Source organism: Cryptotermes secundus, unplaced genomic scaffold (genome assembly GCF_002891405.2).
Source record: "Cryptotermes secundus unplaced genomic scaffold, Csec_1.0 scaffold80, whole genome shotgun sequence".
Taxonomy (NCBI): Eukaryota; Metazoa; Arthropoda; class Insecta; order Blattodea; family Kalotermitidae; genus Cryptotermes; species Cryptotermes secundus.
Genome location: NW_019732856.1, coordinates 36,846 through 56,613, shown reverse-complemented (window position 1 = coordinate 56,613; position 19,768 = coordinate 36,846). Strand labels below are relative to the sequence as shown.

General features: G+C 39.5%; 1 protein-coding gene across 2 annotated transcripts in view; it reads left to right on the top strand.

Annotated features, from left to right (window-relative positions):
- The first annotated feature begins 264 nt into the window (after positions 1-264).
- The window catches only part of LOC111867743 (sorting nexin-13), a 52,576-nt gene continuing 33,072 nt past the window's right edge, over positions 265-19,768 (top strand). For both annotated transcript variants that reach the window (XM_033752797.1, XM_023857862.2), the window contains exons 1-10: positions 265-380; positions 2,295-2,407; positions 3,291-3,393; positions 3,667-3,878; positions 7,948-8,126; positions 11,000-11,215; positions 11,440-11,612; positions 15,193-15,306; positions 17,100-17,229; positions 17,858-18,025. In XM_033752797.1, coding sequence (XP_033608688.1) covers positions 2,295-2,407; positions 3,291-3,393; positions 3,667-3,878; positions 7,948-8,126; positions 11,000-11,215; positions 11,440-11,612; positions 15,193-15,306; positions 17,100-17,229; positions 17,858-18,025 — 1,408 coding nt within the window. In that variant the 5' untranslated portion in view covers positions 265-380. The remainder of the gene's footprint in view (positions 381-2,294; positions 2,408-3,290; positions 3,394-3,666; positions 3,879-7,947; positions 8,127-10,999; positions 11,216-11,439; positions 11,613-15,192; positions 15,307-17,099; positions 17,230-17,857; positions 18,026-19,768) is intronic.

Below are 19,768 nucleotides of genomic sequence, written 5' to 3'. Positions count from 1 at the left end.
TATGCATTGTCAAGGTATGAACTAGAATCTGTATTATGAGACTGTACTTATATTTCTTGCGTCTTCTCAGTGAATATCATTGGGCACAGGCGTTCTATATTTATACGACTCTTTGTTTCATACAAAGGTATTTCATACGCATAAAGCGCGCGCGCATAATATATCAAAGCTCATATTAATGCTAAGAGATCGCAGCACTAATGGTTATTGTCGCGCTATCTTGTCCATTGTGAACGAACTAAGAGCAATTGGAAAAAGAAGCAGTCGTCGAACGTCGTCGAAGTAGGACTGGTCGGCTGATAATGAGTGCTGCGGTTTCAGATTTATTAATTCTAATATGATTATTAATTTTTTAATAGTTGTGAATTACGTGACGAGACGTAAGCATGTTTTCATCACAGTGGTTATGTAGTGTCTAGTTAGCATAGTGATCTCGAAGGAACTGCCGCCTGCTCTTAGTGAGTGACAAATTCAGAATTCCCAATCGTTGGAGAAAGCGCTTTGGTGTATTACCATTTAAATTTATCTACAGAAAATGATGCTGATCTAATCGACCACGAATGGAAGTCATAATTCGGTTCCCATTAAAGTCATACGTGATCCAGTTTCTGGTCATGAAGGACAGAAGGTGTAACCTTGCTAATATGAGTAAATATAGTAACCGGTCATGCAAGATTTTTCTAACATGGAAAAGTTTCTGTTAATCACAGCTCGTGGCACCATTTGGCTAGTGTCAGTGTTTTCAAAACAGTACATATTCCTTTACTGTGGAAAATTCGTAGACCTACAGCATCCATTTACAATTATAACCAACGTAATGTATTCACGTTTATCAATATGAACCCCAGGACTCCAGTCGCATACATTTACAATTATAACCAACGTAATGTATTCACGTTTATCAATATGAACCCCAGGACTCCAGTCGCATACATTTACAATTATAACCAACGTAATGTATTCACGTTTATCAATATGAACCCCAGGACTCCAGTCGCATACATTTACAATTATAACCAACGTAATGTATTCACGTTTATCAATATGAACCTCAGGACTCCAGTCGCATACTATTTTTTTATTTTTCTAAATAGAAACGAATTTGGTGGAATGTGAAACCACATCACAGATGATGCTTCAACCTCAGCTGTGGTGTTTGGATCTTTAGTCTAAGAGCAGACCATAAGTAATATATATCTGGGACTTCCGGTGTCTTCTGAGGTACCGAGACTTGGCTTCTTTAGCAGATTAAGTATCCTGCCTTACATAACCCTGCACATGTGACTAAATTCAGATTTTGCTTTGGATACGAATGGTAGCCAAACATTCTACCTATTTAACCCCAGCCAATTCATCCATCTGTGAATTGCAAAATTAACTAAGATTATAATAAAGGAACTGTTGCTGTACTATTAATTTATAAACCAGGTCAGCAGGTCTGACCCTTAAATCTGCATCTTTTGTCACTGTGTACAATTTTCTGTTTTATTTTTTGCTTCTTGAGATCCAAGACATTTCCACTGCATATTATTGCCTCTAGTAGAAACATATGTTTCCTTTTTCAGAACAGTACAGCAAATTACTGGTTGTAAGTTTGACAAATTCTGCTCTTAGACATGTATTATAAAATATGTAGTGGATTAGTCTTACCTAGTTTAAACATTGTGTTCAGAATTAATCGTTCCTTCATTTATGGGATTCTTGTGTTCTCTTCTCTCTTGTTTGTACTCATGCTATGAAATTACATCCCCCACTGCCTTCCCTCATAGTGTAACCTATTTAACATTTATGTGCCTGTTTTGCATAGGATGTTGGGGTATACTGAGTTATTTTCTAGTTGTTTTATTTATAATGTGATGAGCCTGCCTGTAACCAGCAATAGCTCTGAAAGGAACCTCATTTCTACTTCATTGCTGAATTTGGGTTGGTTTAAACCCAGAATTATGATCTGTATGATACTCTGAGTATAAAAATCCAAATCAACAATCCGCAGTATAGAATTTTGATAAAAGATGATTCAGAATCACTAGATGTAGTTTGAATGTGATCATAGACTGCTGGTGTTCTGAAGGCTATAAAAGTAGGTGTTAGAGCTGTTTATTGTTTTTATCAACTTTTTATTAAAGCTGTCATCTCTGCAAAGTTGTCCAGTTGTTGTTGCAATATATTTATGTTTATATAAGCTACTAATGCCCCCAGCTGCAGGTTGCTGAGTGGGTTGTTATGCCCTGATGAAGTGGTCTGAAGACTTGAAGTTTTCATGTTTGTCCGATTCATTACAATTATTGTTTCAGATGAATGTGTCACTGCTGGCTTGGGTAGGGCTCATACTTGTACTCTGTCTCACAACCTTTGGACTGTGGTGGTGTGTCACCATGTCTGTATCAGTTCCTGTGTTTTTGGTTGGGTAAGTGTCTGTCTGGCCTGAAACTTTATGATTTTTAGAAACAATCCTACGTATGATCTATTGTGCACTGCTCAGGGGTTTTGAGAGTACAGGAATATCTTTGTGGTTGTTTTCATCGTAACAAAACAGCACTTATTTTTGTTGATTCTGTTCTTGGGTTATGTCATGTGGTTATGTCTCATGTTGCTGACATTTCAGAGGTACATGCTTCCTCCGTCTTCAGTGTTGATGTGTGTAGACTGGAGGCAGCATTTCCCATGGCCACATGATGTAACAACCCAAGAACATAATCAAAATTAATAATTAACCACCATGAAAGCCTGAAATAAGTAAAACTGTACTTGTTATAAGTGTTTCAGTTCTCATTCTTCTCCTCAGGCAAACTATGCCATAAATATATAAGTGTATTTAAGCTGTCCCTTTTGCTTAACTAATTAAGCACTACACCATGAAGGCGTATGTAGGAGTGGATGTATAGATCCACATTTTCTTGACTTCGGCACTAGTTGGAGGTGAGTGGTCAGCCCCATGCCCTGGCCGCTTTACCCCAGGGGAAAGAACCCCTATTACCCTTTGAATCGGAGGATGGGTGGACCCCAGAGCTGGTCTGAATGATGTGGAGAAGGGAAAATTTTTGACCCTACCAGGACTCGAACTCCAACCTCTCAGTCTTCCAGACTGTAGCCAGTCATTATACTGACTACACTATCTTGGCTCCCCTATTATTGGGGTTCATTAATAACATCAAAGCATGAAAGTGTAATGTACCCATTAATTTTTCTCAAGTATATTGTGCTTATTTCAGGGAATGTGTTTAGTACATTACATTTTTTGCATGTGAGCACTGTTGATGGTAGTCTTATAACTACAGTTTTGTTTCCAGAGGTCTTACATTCTTATATCTGAAGCATTCAGACTCCTCACAGAAATACTACACAGCTGTATACCGTTCTAGGCAAGAGTCTTACAAACCTGGACTAAGTAAGGTGAGATTTACTTCATTTTTGTGACCTCCCCAAAAAAGACCATAACAGGTTCAACATGAGATTGGAACTTGTCTGTTATACAAATAATTTCAAATTAGAATTCTTAATTAATGTTTTAGGTGAATCTTGTTCTTGTCTAAATTATAGAAATTTTTTGTTGTGGTTTTGATTTTGTTTAGAACTGAATAAATGGCTGTCCTGCTACATTGACATTCTGTATTTTTGACACTTTCTTGTTTTGGTGGGTTAGTAACAGTAATGTATGACTAACAGGTGGTGCAGCTTGTGGAAGCACCCCAGCCATCATGTAAAGCTGATCGCCGCCTCACTGGCTCACAAGTGATTGATGAGTCACTTCAAGAGATAATTGGTTATGTGCTTCGTGATTATGTTTCACCCTGGTATGATCGACTTAGTGCCAACGAGGAGTTTCCTCATGAGATCAGGCAGACTGCCCAGAAGGTTATCATCACTTTTGCTGGAAGGTAAAGTACACAGCCAATGTAAAGAACTAAATATACAATCATAAGTAATCAGGTGTCTGTGGATAATTTCACTCTTAAATGGTCAGGTGACTGTGACCCCACCTGTTTGTATGTGATATTCTTGGATTTTGCAGTGTTATGTATGATTACAATAAATAGTCAAACCTTCCTATCATCTTCCTTCATATTTTGCTGCTACTTCATGCTAGCCTTACCATGCTTTTGTCATAGAAGAACCATCTGGCTTTGTATAAAAATTAGTCATTGTGCTGGTTATAAGATACTGCTTGGTATAGTCTCAGCATATTTTTAATCTAAGCTGAAGGAAAGCAAAAATTCTACATGCCATTGGAGGTCATTGTCACGCTCTTCTTTTCAAGCCATATCATTCTACATGGGGAAATAAAAAAATGTTAATTATCACCCAGAAGAAACAGAGACACAGGTGCAAGAAATTGTGAGTTAGTCCTTCTCTACATGTGCCCCTGCAAGGCCACACATTTTCCCTAATGATGCATTAGCTGCTGGATACCTTGATCGTAGAAGGTCTCATTTTCACTGTTTAGGAAGTCCTCCACTGCAGAAATGACATCATTGTCTTGGGATGGCTTACCAGGAAGTGGCTTCTTTAGCCGTGGAAAGAGGAAGAAGTCCATCGGTGCCAGGTCTAGTGAATATGGTGGATGGGGGAAAATTTCATATCCCAAACTGGCAGCAAGTGTCATCGTAGCATGAGCAGCATGAGTCGGTGCATTGTCATGAAGAAGTCGCACACCTTTTCCCAGCATTCCGTGTCGCTTTTTCTTGATTTCCTCCTGTAATTTTCTCAGAAGGTTCCGGTAGTACTCACCACTGATGGTGACGCTCATTTTGCATGTAGTCAGTCATGATGACACTCCGCCGATCCCAGAACACGCTCAACATTACCTTTCCTGACAGTGGCTGGGATTTGGCCTTCTTTAGTGGTGGTGAGTCTGTATGTTTCCACTGCTTGCTCATTTAATTTGTTTCAGGGTCATAATGATAGACCCAGCAATAATCCATCATGATCAGGCGGTTAGAAATTCCAAGCTTCCGCCTGTACCGCAATTCCCGGTTACTCACTGAGAGATGGTCTTCCAGTTTGGTTCATCATCGACGTTTGCCTGTCCACAGTGAAAGCACCTCTTCCACCTGACCTCCGTGTCATATGATGGTACACCTTGTTGATACACAGTGGTCATTTGGTCGTGGATCTCCTTGGCAGACATCCCTTATAAATGTAGGAACTATCACAGCACGAGCCTTCATGTTCTCAATTGACATCACCATTTTGCTTCTGCCCCTTCTCTGTCCACTTGGCACGGGAAAATTTGACTGTTCTGCAAGCTCAGGAAATGGGTTATCTCCTATATAGAACGATATTTTGGAATTGTGATTTTCTCATGGTGATAATTAAAACATTATGACTTCCCATCATACATTTCTTGAATGTTTACCAAACAGTTCTCCTTTTTTTTCAGCTCATTTGTTTTCCACTAAGGGAAGGATATTTTTTTGTTTTGAAATATAAGGTGCTAAAACAGTATGTTTGATATTAGGAAAAATATTAACTCTAGAGAAACATAAAAATGACCCATTTTGACTGTGTAATTGTAACCCACTGGAGGTTCCATAGGTTTTGTCAGTATTGCTGGAGTTTTATTTTTGTCATAATTCATTAACTGGATGGACAGTGTGATGTCTTGTCATGTATAGATTGGGAAGGCTATATATATTCTGTATTGCGGTCACAGAGGTCTCAAGATTTTATGCCAAACTTGACAGAGTTAGAAGGATATGTTATGTATAAGACATCTGGTATTTTCACATAGTGAAATATTCATCTCTGGAAATATCTGGGTTTGAAAAACACACATTCCAGAATTTTTGCTCAAGGGTTGAAGAATGGAATAAGTTTTAAACATTTAGCAGGACCTTGATTTTCATGTGTGAAATTATCAGCACAAAGAAAGAAAATCTTGTTAATAAGCTCCAGTATTACCATGGATATTTAACTAACTCATGGAGATGAGCCGTTCTTGAGGAGCTGCCAGTTGGGCAGGAACTGAAGAACTTCCCAGCATTTTATGGAACCTGAAGGTTTATTACCATGTTCACAAGAGCCCTCCACTAGTCCCTGTCCTTAGCCAGATCACTGCAGTCCATACCACCTCATCTTGTCTCTGTAAGATCCATTTTAACATTATCCACCCACCTATATCATGGTCTTATTAGTGGTCTTTTTCCTTCTGGCTTTCCCGTCAATATATTCTGTGCATTCCTCTTCGCCTCCATTCTTGCCTCATGCCTGCCAATTTCATTTCCTTGACTCAGCTCCATGAAATTAATTAGTTAGTTATGAGAAAGGATATTGTATAATTTTGAATGAAATTGTTAACAGTGATATTCCATGATAATTACTACAGTTTTATTGGCCTTCTTGTAAATTGGTTTCCTATCCTTCACTAAGTTACTTCTAGGTTGGTAAACCTTCTATACATGTCTCTGATGTTGTTACTGTTTATTGCAAGCTCATTAATTTTGTCTTTCAGATATTCCCTCCTTTTACTCCTGAAATGCCTTCTGGCTTCACGTCTTATATTGTTCAATTTATCCCCATTTATTTCACTTGGATCCTGTAACCGCTGCAGTTTGGCTTGTTTCCTTTTATCTGGCAATTTTGAGCGTCTTTTATCGAACCATGGCTTATGCTTCAATTTGTAGTAACCTACGTTATCTTTGACAGAAAGTTTTATATTCTCTCTAATAGTTTCCCATGCTCTATTACTATCTGCCTCAGTGTCTAAGTTTACCAAAGCTGGCAACCTATTTTTGATTTCAGCACAATACTGCTCTTTCCCCTCTACCTCATTTGATTTCTTCAGATTGAAATTAGGAGGGATATCATTTCACAAAAACGAGTTTGAATAGCAGATTTGCTCTTGCCATGTTCTAACCCCTGTATTGGAGTCTCTAAAATTCTGTTCTCTCTTAATAAGATTAGAATAACATCAGTCTTGTTCAGTGTAACATTTTGCCAATTTATGGTCCTGGAGCAAAATGTGAATGGAGTGACACTTTTTTGGATTTGTTACCATGCATCAAATTTGTTAGTGTCCTCTACTATCTTGGGTTTTGATCACGTGTGTTGGATGTGAGGAATATGAAAAAATAATTTGAAGTACTCCAGCATTGTCCACGTTACTAGTATTAAACTATAATGCAGAAATACTGCAATTGCATTTGGCATCTAATGTTATATGTTTCCGATATCCTGCCAAGATTTTCATGGCAGCCCTCCTATTTGCATCTGTACATTTTCATGTGTTGTAGTATCATCTATGTCATCTTTGTCACTTAGTTTATGCTTTCCTGGAAGCACTAAGGAAGTGTAACCATCTTCAGAACTCTTCAGTCAGAATTGTATTCACTAAAAATGTAAATTGATGAAGCATTATATTACAGTATCTCAGTAAGGTTCTTGGGTTCATCATCTGTGTGAAACTACACCAAGGGGTTAGAAAACCCTAAAAGGATAAAATGATATGATATTAATATGGTATTTGATATTGATTGAGATCCATAATTAAAACACTTATTTGTCACTGGTTTTAAAATTGTATTAAATAAATATACATTACAAATCCTATTTGGTAGAGCTACAGGCTGGCTGGCCACAGTAAATTCCTGGCAGAGATTCTTTTCTTTATTTCATCTGGAATGGGTAAATTGTAAATATAGGGTCTCCTCATTATATGCAAGTTTCAGAAATGCTGTTTCATTTTAATGCAGTCACCTAATTTAGACTGATTTCGATCAATAGCACTAGATATAATGTGAATTTCTTCCTGACCAATTAAGAGATGCAAGGAGAAGGGGTAATAGGGTATTGTTTGGGTGCTGGAGTAGGAACATGAGGGGACAAGGAGAAAATATGTTTGATTTATGCAATTTCAGCCTTTGCAACCTTTCTTTGGAACACAGCTGCTGCATGAATTGGGTACCTTTACCCCAAATATGTAGGTTTTTATAATGTGCATGTTAACAGAATGAAAGAAGTAGATTGGATTCCATATCTCACAACTCGATTGGTTGATGATGCTGCCTCACATCTACGGTTGTTTCGTCAAGCACGTGCAAAGATGAAACAGCAAAGGTCAAGACACAAACAGCAGCCTTCTTCAGAAATTCGACCCTCCATGTCAACAGCAGGAACTACAGAGTCAGGTAAGATGCTTCATGGTACAGAATCTTTGTTTCAGCAGTAATAGATATTTGCTTGATTAAGGGATTTCCGCAGAGTTCAACACAAAGGTCAGACAAGAATAGAAAGGTATATCCAGTGGGATGCACATATTTTCCAAGTACATTCCATGTGATTTTACATAGCTCATTGTAAATAAAAGTTGTAGTTCTCACTGACATCTGTGGTTCGTATTTGTATCAGTCTTTTGTACAGAGATGAATTTTATGTAAGCATCACATAAAGTAGGAGTATATAGTGACAGTTTTGCAAAAAAATGGCAGAAATATACTTGTATTTGCAAGGAGAAAATCCAGAGAGCCACTAATGAACTGCATAATATAATTAATTAATATGATATGAAAAGTTCCACCACAGAAGAGAACTAACAGAGTTAGAGGGAAAGAGAGTAAAAGAGCAGTAATTTCTCAGATAAAATGAGGCTTTGGACATTTGAGGAGTTCAAGTTATTCAGGCTCTAATGTAGGCCATGAGAGATAATAATACTTCATAGATTTCAACAATTTTATGGAACTTTAAAGTGAACACTATAAAGGAAATGTCAAAAGCAAACCTTTTTTAGAGTTCTTATGCTTTTATATGGATCCAAAAGTTTGATGTTAGTGGAGGAGGGAATGATAAAAGTGAGACAACAGAAATGTATATCCCTGCAGGATAACAGTGACAGAGCATAAATGTAATGAAGACGGAGAACTGGAATTGACTCCATGGTTTTAGTCTGCAAGCACACTATACCAACTGAGTGACTGCTGCTTGACAGCGAAGTTAGTTCCAACTTTAGCAGATAGAGGGCATTGTGTGGTCAGTACAATGAATCTCCATGGCCGTTTATTTCGGTTTTCTAGACCGTACCCGCTATTTCCTTCAAATTGCCCCTCAGTTATCCTCACGAAGCTGAATGGACCCTGTTCCAGACCCACTACTTCTCAGAAAATCTGATGCGCTGAGAATATAATGATATAGTAAAGAAGTTACACAAAAGGACAGATATAACATTTGGAAAGAATGCTCGAAAACTGTGTATTGAAGCTGCTTTCTCAGTATAAATCAAAGGATAGAAGGTACAAAAGAATGTCTGACAAAAGATGGAACTGTAATCCATGTAACCAGGTCGGGTCATGAAATTAATCTGTAATACCAGTGATGATGTAATGAAGGATCATGCTAGGCTGACATATACTGAAATAAAATTTGACAATAACTTTTGATATGTGATATTTAGTTGAAATTTGTTCATTAGTTTCACTGATGAATCATGTGGACTGATAGACAAACCTTCCCTATTGTGCATTCATTTCATGTACTTCCTGTAATAAATATATGAAAAGCCTGGAATTGGAACTTATGGTATTTGGGACAGGAATTCTGACCTAAAAGTTGCCTTACAATTTTTTAGTCACACCAGTTGACATGTTGCCAGCAGACAGAGATGAAAATCTTGTTACCTGATTCAGTTCTCAAATTGTTTTTCTGATATTAATAAAACTTTGTATAATTAACCTACACTTACTTACTCATGAAGCTGAGCCCTTCTGGAGGAGCCGCCAATTCTGCAGGTACTCAAGAATTTAACCAGCATTTTGTGGAACTCGAAGGTTCATTACTGTGTTTGCAAGAGCCCTCCACTGCTCCATATCCTGAGCCAGATCAATCCAATACCATCCCATCCTGTCTCTCTAAGATCCATTTCAATATTGTCCACCAACCTATGCCTTGGTCTTCCCAGTGGTCTCTTTTCTTCTGGCTTTCCCACCAATATCATATATGCATTCCTCATCTCCCCCATTTGTGCTACATGCCCTGCCCACCTCTTCCTCCTTGACTTGATCATTCTAATTATTCTTGGAGAAGACTGCAATTTATGAAGCTCCTCATTATGCAGTTTTCTCCAACCTCCTGTCTCTTCATCTCTCTTCGGTCCAAATATTCTCCTCAACACCTTGTTCTCAAACACCCTTGGTCTGTGTTCCTTCCTTAATGTCAGAGACCAAGATTCACACCCATACAGAACCACAGGCAAAATTATAGTTATGTATATTCTAATTTTTATGTTTTTGGACAACAGACGAGAAGACAGAGTTCTGGACTGAATGGTAGCAAGCATTACCCAACTTCAGTCTCTTAATTTCCTCCTGAATCAGGTTTTGTTCTGTTATCGCTCCCAAATATCTGAATTGTGCCACATTTTCAAAACATCTCTTTCCTATCTTTCTATCATGATTTTGCCCTGCATTTTGGTGATGAGACAGTAACATGTACTTAGTTTTAATTAACCTACACTAAAGGTTGTTAATTAAGATGAAAATTCAAGCATTGCTTCTTTCGAATTCCTACTCTGAATAGGGGGAACGTGGTAGTGCAGTTGGTTGAGGCACTATGCTACAAGCCGGAAGGTCATTTTTAGATTCCCTTTGAAGTCATTGGATTTTTCAATTGACCTAATCCTTCTAGCTGCACTATGGCCCTGAGGTCGACTCAGCCTGTAATAGAAATATGTACCAGGAATCTTCCTGGGGCTAGAGGGCAGCTGGTGTGTAAGGCTGAGAGCCTCATCACCATCTGTGAGCCAATTGTCTGGAAATTATGGGAGCATTGACTTCTCACAACAGTATGGGCCTCCATGGCCTGTTACAGGGATACCTTTTTTTTTTAACATTCTCCATAGAAGGTTATGGATGTTAGTCCAGCAAATTAGATTTTGAACTGCACTGACATCACTGTTGTCAACAAATGAAGGTGAACATACATCTGTGTTGCCAGTATTTTAAGATGACTAGTGTTTTCAAGAATCCACTAGTCTCATTGATTTAAATGTGTTTATTGTATGTTGGTTTAGATTCAAAGAGAGGGGAGCGTAGTAGTTCAGCTGGTAGACAAGTGGAATCATCTGCACCTGTTACTAGTGAAAGTAGCATGGGAATAACAAATAATCCATCCAGCGGAGTCAAGCCTCCTGTTGACTTAGAGACATTGTTCTTTGACCTGGAGGTCACCATGGAGGACAACCTGCTGTGTCATGATCTAGTCTGCACAGAGAAAGACAGCGAGAGACGTGAGTAGTTAGTTCATTACTTAATCATTCAGAGCACAGAATCGGCCTTATTTAAATTTAGCCTTTCACATTTTACCAGCCAAACTAAAAACTAACTTACTGCTCACTGGCTTACTGCTCTCTCGCACTCTCTCATATTCTGTCACTTGTTTCCCTAATAATAATATCCTTCTGTCTTTGCTAGCAAGACTGTAGCTGCTCATTTTTAATGGTACCACTTGCAGAGTACCTGCAGGATGTGAGTGAAGTCTTGCTGTTCCTGTTGCTCCCTGTGGATGACTTCCATTGCAAACCATTGCGCTTCCTACTGAGGGAACTTCTAGTCAGCACTGTCGTCTTACCACTGTTTGGGCTTATTTCAGACCCTGATTACATCAATCAGATCATCATATGGCTAGTGAGTTAAGTCTCTTGATTTCTTAATTTGTCATCTGAATTTTCAAGCTACTTTCATTTTCTGATGAAAGGAAATCTTATGGTACCATCATGTGGTTTTGAGTGTGTGTTCCCATTTGTATGTTTGCCCAGCCTCCCNGCTGCCACAACCTAAGTTTAAAGGGCCGTAGGATAAAGGTTAATAACCTTGGAACCAGTAGATGGATTTTATGAAGTTTGGTATGAATATCATGCCACTGGAGGCTGCCCTGTATTTATACTTTTTTTTTATTGCTAGTGGGGTGGGACTAAGTCCCTTGTACTGCGGCCACTTCTGGCCTATTGTACCAGCCCCAGATGATAGGTGAGGGTGATTGTGGAGCAGTTGGTGGAATGAAGATTGGCAGGGGAAACTGAAGTACTCAGAGAAAATCTGCCCCAGTACCACTTTGTCCACCACAAAGCCCACCTGACAAGACCCGGGATTGAACCCGGGCCGCCACGGTGGGAAGCCAGCGAGTAACCGCTTGAGCTATAGCACGGCCCTTGTATTTATACTTTCTAAGTACAATACTGTAATGATAAGCATGCAGACTTCTGTTATTGAAGCAGCACTAGTGTAACTTCATAAAGGTAAAGTTATCCCTGTGCTTAATTAATTAAGCACTGTACCATGAAGATGTATGGGCTAGTGGATATATAGATACACACTTTCTTGACCTTGGCACTAGTTGGAGGTGAGTGGTCAGCTTCATGGCCTGGCCACTTTACCCCTGGGGAGAGGGCTCCCAGTACCTATTTGGATAGGAGGCTGGGTGGGACCCAGAGCTGATCTGAAATGCATGGAGAAGAGAAAATTCTTGACCCTACTGCAACTTGAACTTTGACCCCTTTGTCATCAAGCCCATAGCCAGTCGCTATACCAACTGCACTATGCTGACTCCTAGTGTAACTTCATATAGGGGTCTAAATGCTGTGTGGCAATATGTGTTCAAAATAGAATATTCTATTGAGATCCTTTATGTAGGTTTTAAAACAACATGGTGGCCATGCAAACTCTGTATTTAAATTTCGCTTTCATAGCAGTAGTTAGTGGGGCAATGCAGATAGTATGTAAGATTTAATATGACAATAGGTTATAAACAAGCTACATATACAGAGGGGTCCAAAAAAAATGTACTCACTGTTTGATAGTCAATATCTTTGGAACAAAATGACATGTAGTTACAATTCTTGCGCGGTAGTGTAGTGTAATGTTTTCCCAACAGATGGCGAAGGTCACATGAGTCACGTAAGTGTCATGCCATGTGCGCGCTGTGAGCAGAAGACAGCAGCAACAATGACTGAAAGGTTGTTCTTCGAGCAACGCAAGGCTGTATGGAAGTGGTACTGGAAGTACAAAAACATTAAAGAGGTACAACGACAATGGCAGAATGAGTTTGGAACTCAGTCACCAATACGTCAAACAATTGCCCATATTGGGGTTAAATTTGAAGCCGACGGTACTGTTCATGATGCGCATAAGCAAAGATCCGGACGACCACAGGTAGTAACAAGTAACCGTAACTGGTCAGGTGTATCTCGATATGCTTCAGACATCAATTTTCCCTGCCATTTGAGAGCCGTTTGGAGATGAGAGATTTTACCTGCAACAAGATGCTGCTCCACCTCACTACCATCAAGATGTCAGGGCGTACTTGGGTGACACTCTACCTGGACGATGGATAGGTCGAAGAGGTGCTACTGAGTACCCACCACGGTCTCCAGACCTAATACCTCTTGACTTCTACCTATGGGGAACCTTGAAGGATGAAGTTTATCGACAAAAGCCAGCTACACTGAACGCGTTACGAGAAACCATTGAAGCGTCATGTGCAGCCATCACACCGGACACACTGACAGCTGTAGTTCACGCAGTAGTTCAGCGGCATTGACGCTGTTTAGCCACTGATGGTGGTCACTTCTCTCTCTCTCTCTCTCTCTCCACGCAAGAATTTTAACTACATGTCATTTTGTTCCAAAGATATTGACTATCAAAGAGAGAGTACATTTTTTTGGACCCCTCTATATATATATATATGCTCAAGCATGCGCATGTTGTTGTATGCTACAGATTATACAAGGTGTATTGGAAAGTTCCCGGGACTGTTATTGTTGTAACTGCCTATGTGAAAAAAGATGGAGACCAAGGTCACACTTTTGCAAGCCTATTGCATCAGTCTACCACATGACACCCTACTGTGAACATGCATTGTATTTACACAAGTGCTTTTTTGACTTCATGTTTCGTTTTATCCATGATGGGTGGCAAAATTGAGCAACATGTCTTCTGCATGAAGCTCAGTAAATCTGCTACCAAAACCCTTGAAATGCTTTGTGGGACTTTTGGAGAACATTCTTTAAGCTGGATAGCAGATTTGAATGGCATTCACGTTTCGAAGGCAGTTGAGTGTTAGTTGATGATGGACGTTCAGGGTGACCAAGCACCAGCAAAACAACAGAAGATGTTGAAAAAATTCAAGAAGTCATCTGTGAAGACTATTGTCGAACAATCCATGAGCTTAGAGACACTGTTGGGATTAGTTATGGAATTTGCCTGGAGATCTTAACAGAAAATTTGAACATGCACTGCATTGCTCCTTCATCACAACAATGCATCTGTCCACACGTCCCTGAAAACCACGGAGTTTGTGACTAACAGCAACATTTTTATCATTCCCTATCCTCCCTGCTTGCTGGACTTAGCCCCGTGTAATTTTCCTTTGTTTCTGAAATTGAAAATGAAACTGAAGGGACAATGTTTTGAAACAGTGTCTGACATCCAAAAGGAATCACAAGTGGTAACATTAAGGAAAATGACTTCCACAGTGCGTTTGAAGTGTGGAAAAAACGATGGGATTGTTGTATATCTCACCAAGGAGACTATTTTGAAGGAGATGGTAACCAAAATTGAATAAGTTAAGCCAAAATTTCTCTTTTCACCTAGTCCAGGAACTTTCTGATATAACCTCATAAACTGGGCAGTTTTGCATATTTCTTGAGGTTATTTCTGACATATTTAGTGTGGTGAGAATGTGTCCACTGAACTGTACAATTATCAATTTATAACCTCAGATAGATTCACTATTTTGTGGCACTGTAAAAATAGGAAAGTAGAAATTTGTATAGTATGTCACAAGTAAAGCACTTCATTAACATTTAATCATGGAAACTGCTTTATTATAATGATAGCTATTGTTATAATTTACAAGCGTATGTGTAATATAAAATTTTCATCATGTTGATTGGTATGTCAGACATATTTTTTTCTGTCACTAATTATTGATACATATGCAGACATATATATGGGGAATCATATGATGTGACGGTTTGTGCTGTCTGATTTCAACAGTTGTGATTAATAAAGTTAATATGGACTTCAGGTATGAAATTTCATCAAAATCTATTCATTTGTAATGGAATTGTTTTGTACAGATGGACAGACATGCCAAAGGTAATATGGATGTTTGCATATACACTTTCATGGGTTATTTAGTATACCAACAAGTTTTAATGTCTTATCTCCCCATAGCTCTTCAAAATGTCTGATGTGAATATTGCAGTGTAAGGAGATTCCTATGACAAGTGATGTGTTCCTCACCGCATTGCGAGTCACTGACAGCCAAGAGGAGCTCAATGCAACAAGGGATATGGTCAGCAGGGAAATTGCTCAGTTGGTAAGACACTTAATCCACAGATCAGAATTTGGAAACATATAAGTGTCATAGTCAGAAAAGCTAGTTTAAATGTTTAGACTGGTCATCTGGTTTGTGACACCATGTCATCTGATAGATGGTTACCAATGTTTTGGTGGAACATGCCACCTGTGTCTTCAGGGTAGAACTCTGCCATGAAAATAGAGGCAGCATGTTACTCCAAAACATTGATAACCACCTACCAGACTACATGGTGTCACAACCAAGAAGGCCACCAGTCTAAATATTCACCACTGTGAAAACCTCAAGCCTCCGTGAAATAATGTTGGTCAGTGCAGATTAGATATGGCTGCACTCTTGAATGCAGAAGGTACTGTTGCGGCAAAAGCTTTGGTTGTGGGATTATTGAGTTTCCTGATCTGTACCTACCTATAGACACAGAGAGAGGTCCTCTGAGATCCATTGTGCTACTCACAATGGTAAGTCAGTGGTGGTAATGCCAGCTAGCATAGGATTCTCTATTTGTATTCTAAAGGTACTGGGTTAAAACATTTTCTGGGCTACCAGCTATCTTGGTATGTTCTGTTTTAGCAATTTTTATTATCTGTGGGTAAATAATACTTTTAAATAGGCCATAACCACTTCCTTCCAAATTCATACCTACTCAGTATCTGTTATTGCTTTTTCATCTTATTCATTGCTGTACTAATTTTTATAGTTGGAACATTGTTACTAAGTAATATTGCTTAGATTGTTTCTCTTAATGATACCAGCCTGGATTTGACTTAACAAAAGTGAAGGTTGAGGTTGGCAGCAGAAAAATCTTTATTTGTTGCAGCTGGTCTCAAACCTGCGATCTCATGCAAAATAGTGCTTAAGTCATAACCAATGGTTGCCCACCCTCTCCCCACTTCCCAAAGCCAGTACTGCTGTTAACACCACACCATGAAAATAGAGCTCCATGCTTTCTTCATCATGATATTAGATAGACTGAAGTTGATAGTCTCATGCTCCATCACATTTTTCCTGTTCACTGAGTCAGTAGTCACTGAATAATCAATTAAATTGGATGCATGAAATTAATTTTTATGGACATTTTATGCAGAATCAAAAGTATTGTCACGTGTTGGGTGTATAACGCAACAAATAACTTCACGCCTTACTGGATGTAGCGAATTTTATTTCACATTCGCTCTTACAATCACACAATTTACAGATCCACGATTACTGCCATAGGCAGTATCACAAATACCACACTGCAAATGCTGGTTGACTGCCTGGCTGACTCGTAACTCATAACTCGAGAACTTGAGAACTAACTGCTGGCTAACTTGGAACTCTTAACTGCTGCCTTGAGAACTTGAGAACTGTCTGCCGGCTAACTTGGAACTCATAGGCTGCTGTCTTGAGAACGCGCTTCGGCGGCTGATACACTTTCACTGACTGCTGTGGCTGTGTAGTTCCCGTATATAGTCGCAGCGCTTGCCTGTTATGTAATCGGCACTGCTGTTGCCTCACGCTGTGTTGCGTCACCGCCCATTGCATGCCTCGTCATAGTAGGAAGCAGTGCCATGTAGCCCAGGGGGGCTACGTCACCGTGGCCAGAGCTGCCACGTCACTGCTGGGGGAGGGAGGGTTTGTCCTCCATTGCCCAACATGTCACAGTATATTCCACCATGTCTCCCTCTCTTTATTAATTCATTCATCCAGTTATTTATATATTCAGTTTTGTGAGTTGTGAGTTATGAATGATTTATTAGTTTGTAAAGGCAGTCAATGATACAGTGTTGTCTGGCACCTTTGTTTTGTCACAGAGATCACGAGACTCTGGCAGAGAGGATGATGCCTCTGTGAAGCAACAGCTCAGCTCTCTCCTTTACGTGCGTAAAGTGATTGAAAATCGGCTTCACCGTCTCAAGGAAGGGGCAGACTCTGACTCGGTCGGTAAGTTACATTCCACCATTGTCTAATACATTTCCACGTCCGATAATCTATATAACTGTATATAACCTGTGTTTCATTAGCTTAGGTTCTACATATATTATCTTTGATCATCGTTTTGTAAATCTTATAGCATCACCACCTCCACTGCAACCACCACTGCTGCCAACTCCACCTCCCGCTACCACATCCGACACTGCTGCCGCCATTAGCACCATCTCCATTACCACTACCCCAGCCACCACCATCTCCACTCACACTGTTTCAACCATCACTGCTGCCACCATGCAACCACCAGCCCTGTGCCACCTCCCACACCATGGCCATCCTCTCCTTTTGATATACTGTATTATGTAATTAATGTGACATAATTTTTATCAGAATATTATTTAGGATTAAATTATTTCAATATCTTTGATGTTGGCACATTTTTCAGCTGTAACTCTTGCTTTCTGAAACACTGCACTAGACTTCTGCGGCTGGCTCAGTGGTCTAGCAGTTAGGGTACTAACTCATTAGAGTTGACCTACAGTGCTGTTAAGTGATCTATAAGGCAGTGTTATGAATAATTAGTCTCATTGTTAATTGCCAACCAGGTGATGTGTAGTAACGAGGAATATTTTTTTATCAGATCTGCCATCACACATCGACTGGAATCGGCTGCTTACACCGGGTACCAAGCTTTTCTCACTCCCATTGGATGTTGTGCTCAAGAACAACATTGCTTTATCCTACTTCATTGACTACATGTCCAGCATTGGAGCACAGGCATACCTTTTCTTCTACCTTAATGTGGAAGGTAAACAGCCATATTAATTTTATATTTTGAACGTTATATTGCATTTTCTGAATTTGTTGTCTTGTTGCAAGTATCATTTGTTTAGCTGTAATTATATGTTGTATATTAAAATAATCAGTGTTTCTTCTGGTCTGAATCTTAATTTCCGAAATATTTTAACTGTAAACTGTTTTCCCTCCCAGTTCTGTCTTTGCATGTTTTGCTGTAACCCTTCTTGTCATTATCAGTATTCAAGTTTCCTCATGTTTTATAGTATACATTATTGCCAAAATATGTGGTAAGCTTTAATATACAGGAAGGAATGTTTGGTTTAAAAAAGATTTATGAATTAAACAGAAGAAGCAAAGTCATATGATACAGGTCTCACCCAGATGGGTGCCTGTTTATTATCAGAAGATCAGTGGTTGATGCACCCAGGACTGGAAGACCTGTTGGTATGAGAACAAAGAAAGCCACTTCCCCCCCCCCTGGCACTACAGCCCCAGTGGGCCTAGGCCTACCTCCATGAACTTCTCCGTTCACTTCGGTTTTTCTAGATCTTACGCGTATGGTAGGACTCCTTGGGCGAGTGATCAGCTCATCACAAGGCCTCTACCTGTAAAGAAACACAGAAAAACGCACACAAACATCCATGCCCTGAGTTGGATTCGAACCCACAATCCTGGCTTCCAAGCGAGCAAAGACAATGCATGCCTTAGATCGCTCGGCTACCATGACCGGCATAAGAAAGCCACTTAGCTCAGGCTATTTTAATAGCCTGTGGAAGTCAATTGAGAAGGCAATAATAAAACTGGGCTTTGCTTGAAGATCCGTACAACACACTGAGTATCAATCTCGATATAAATGTTCTGCCGAATTTGATGTTCTCTCAGCAGTGGCTATGAACACTTCTGGCATCTAGGATATAACATCATTTAGTCTAGTGAAGGTCAGTCATCATTATGGGGGAACACCTTGCTTACCTCTTCAGGATCCAAGAGTAATCCAAGGAAGAAACCAGAATGAAGCAGGCAGGAAGCAGAGCTGAAGATGGAGGTGTTGTGTTCTTCTGAGATGTCAGTTGACTATCACTGGACTATTTGGCGTTGTATCCCAGAAGACAAAAAATGTTCAGTCTAAGTTTGGTTCATGAACTTCTTGAAGATGATGCAGATAGCAACCAGCAATTTTCTGAACTTCTCATATTGCCATGAAAAAATGTGGTATGATGTAGCAAATTTTGAACTGTCTCGTCACATTAACAGATGCAACATTGTCAATGAACCTTACCGCCATCTTTGAGCCGATTATCTAGATAATGTGAGACCCTCAACATCTTACAACCCTATGGGCCTTCACGGCCTGGTACAGGGATAGCTTAACTTTGCTTTACTTTTTTACATTGTCAGTGAAACTCTTGAACCAACATAAAGTATCTATATGGAGTGCTGTTTCTCAGTTGGTTTTAAGGAACAGTAACTCATTGGAACTGCTTGCAGACTCTGAATGTGTGGGGTACCTGGACTACAGTCATATGCTAACTTCAGAGACTTGTGCTTCTTGCAAGATGAAGCACATACACATTTTGCAAATACTTCTCACTCTTTTTTTTTAATTAAACTGTTCTTCTTGTAGAATGATAAGGAAGAGGATGCATTGACTAGTGGCTATGATCTCCAAATAAGATATACATGAATAAATCTGTGAATATGACTGAGCTGTTAGAGTACATTGAGGATATGTTACACAGTCTTGATGAAGACA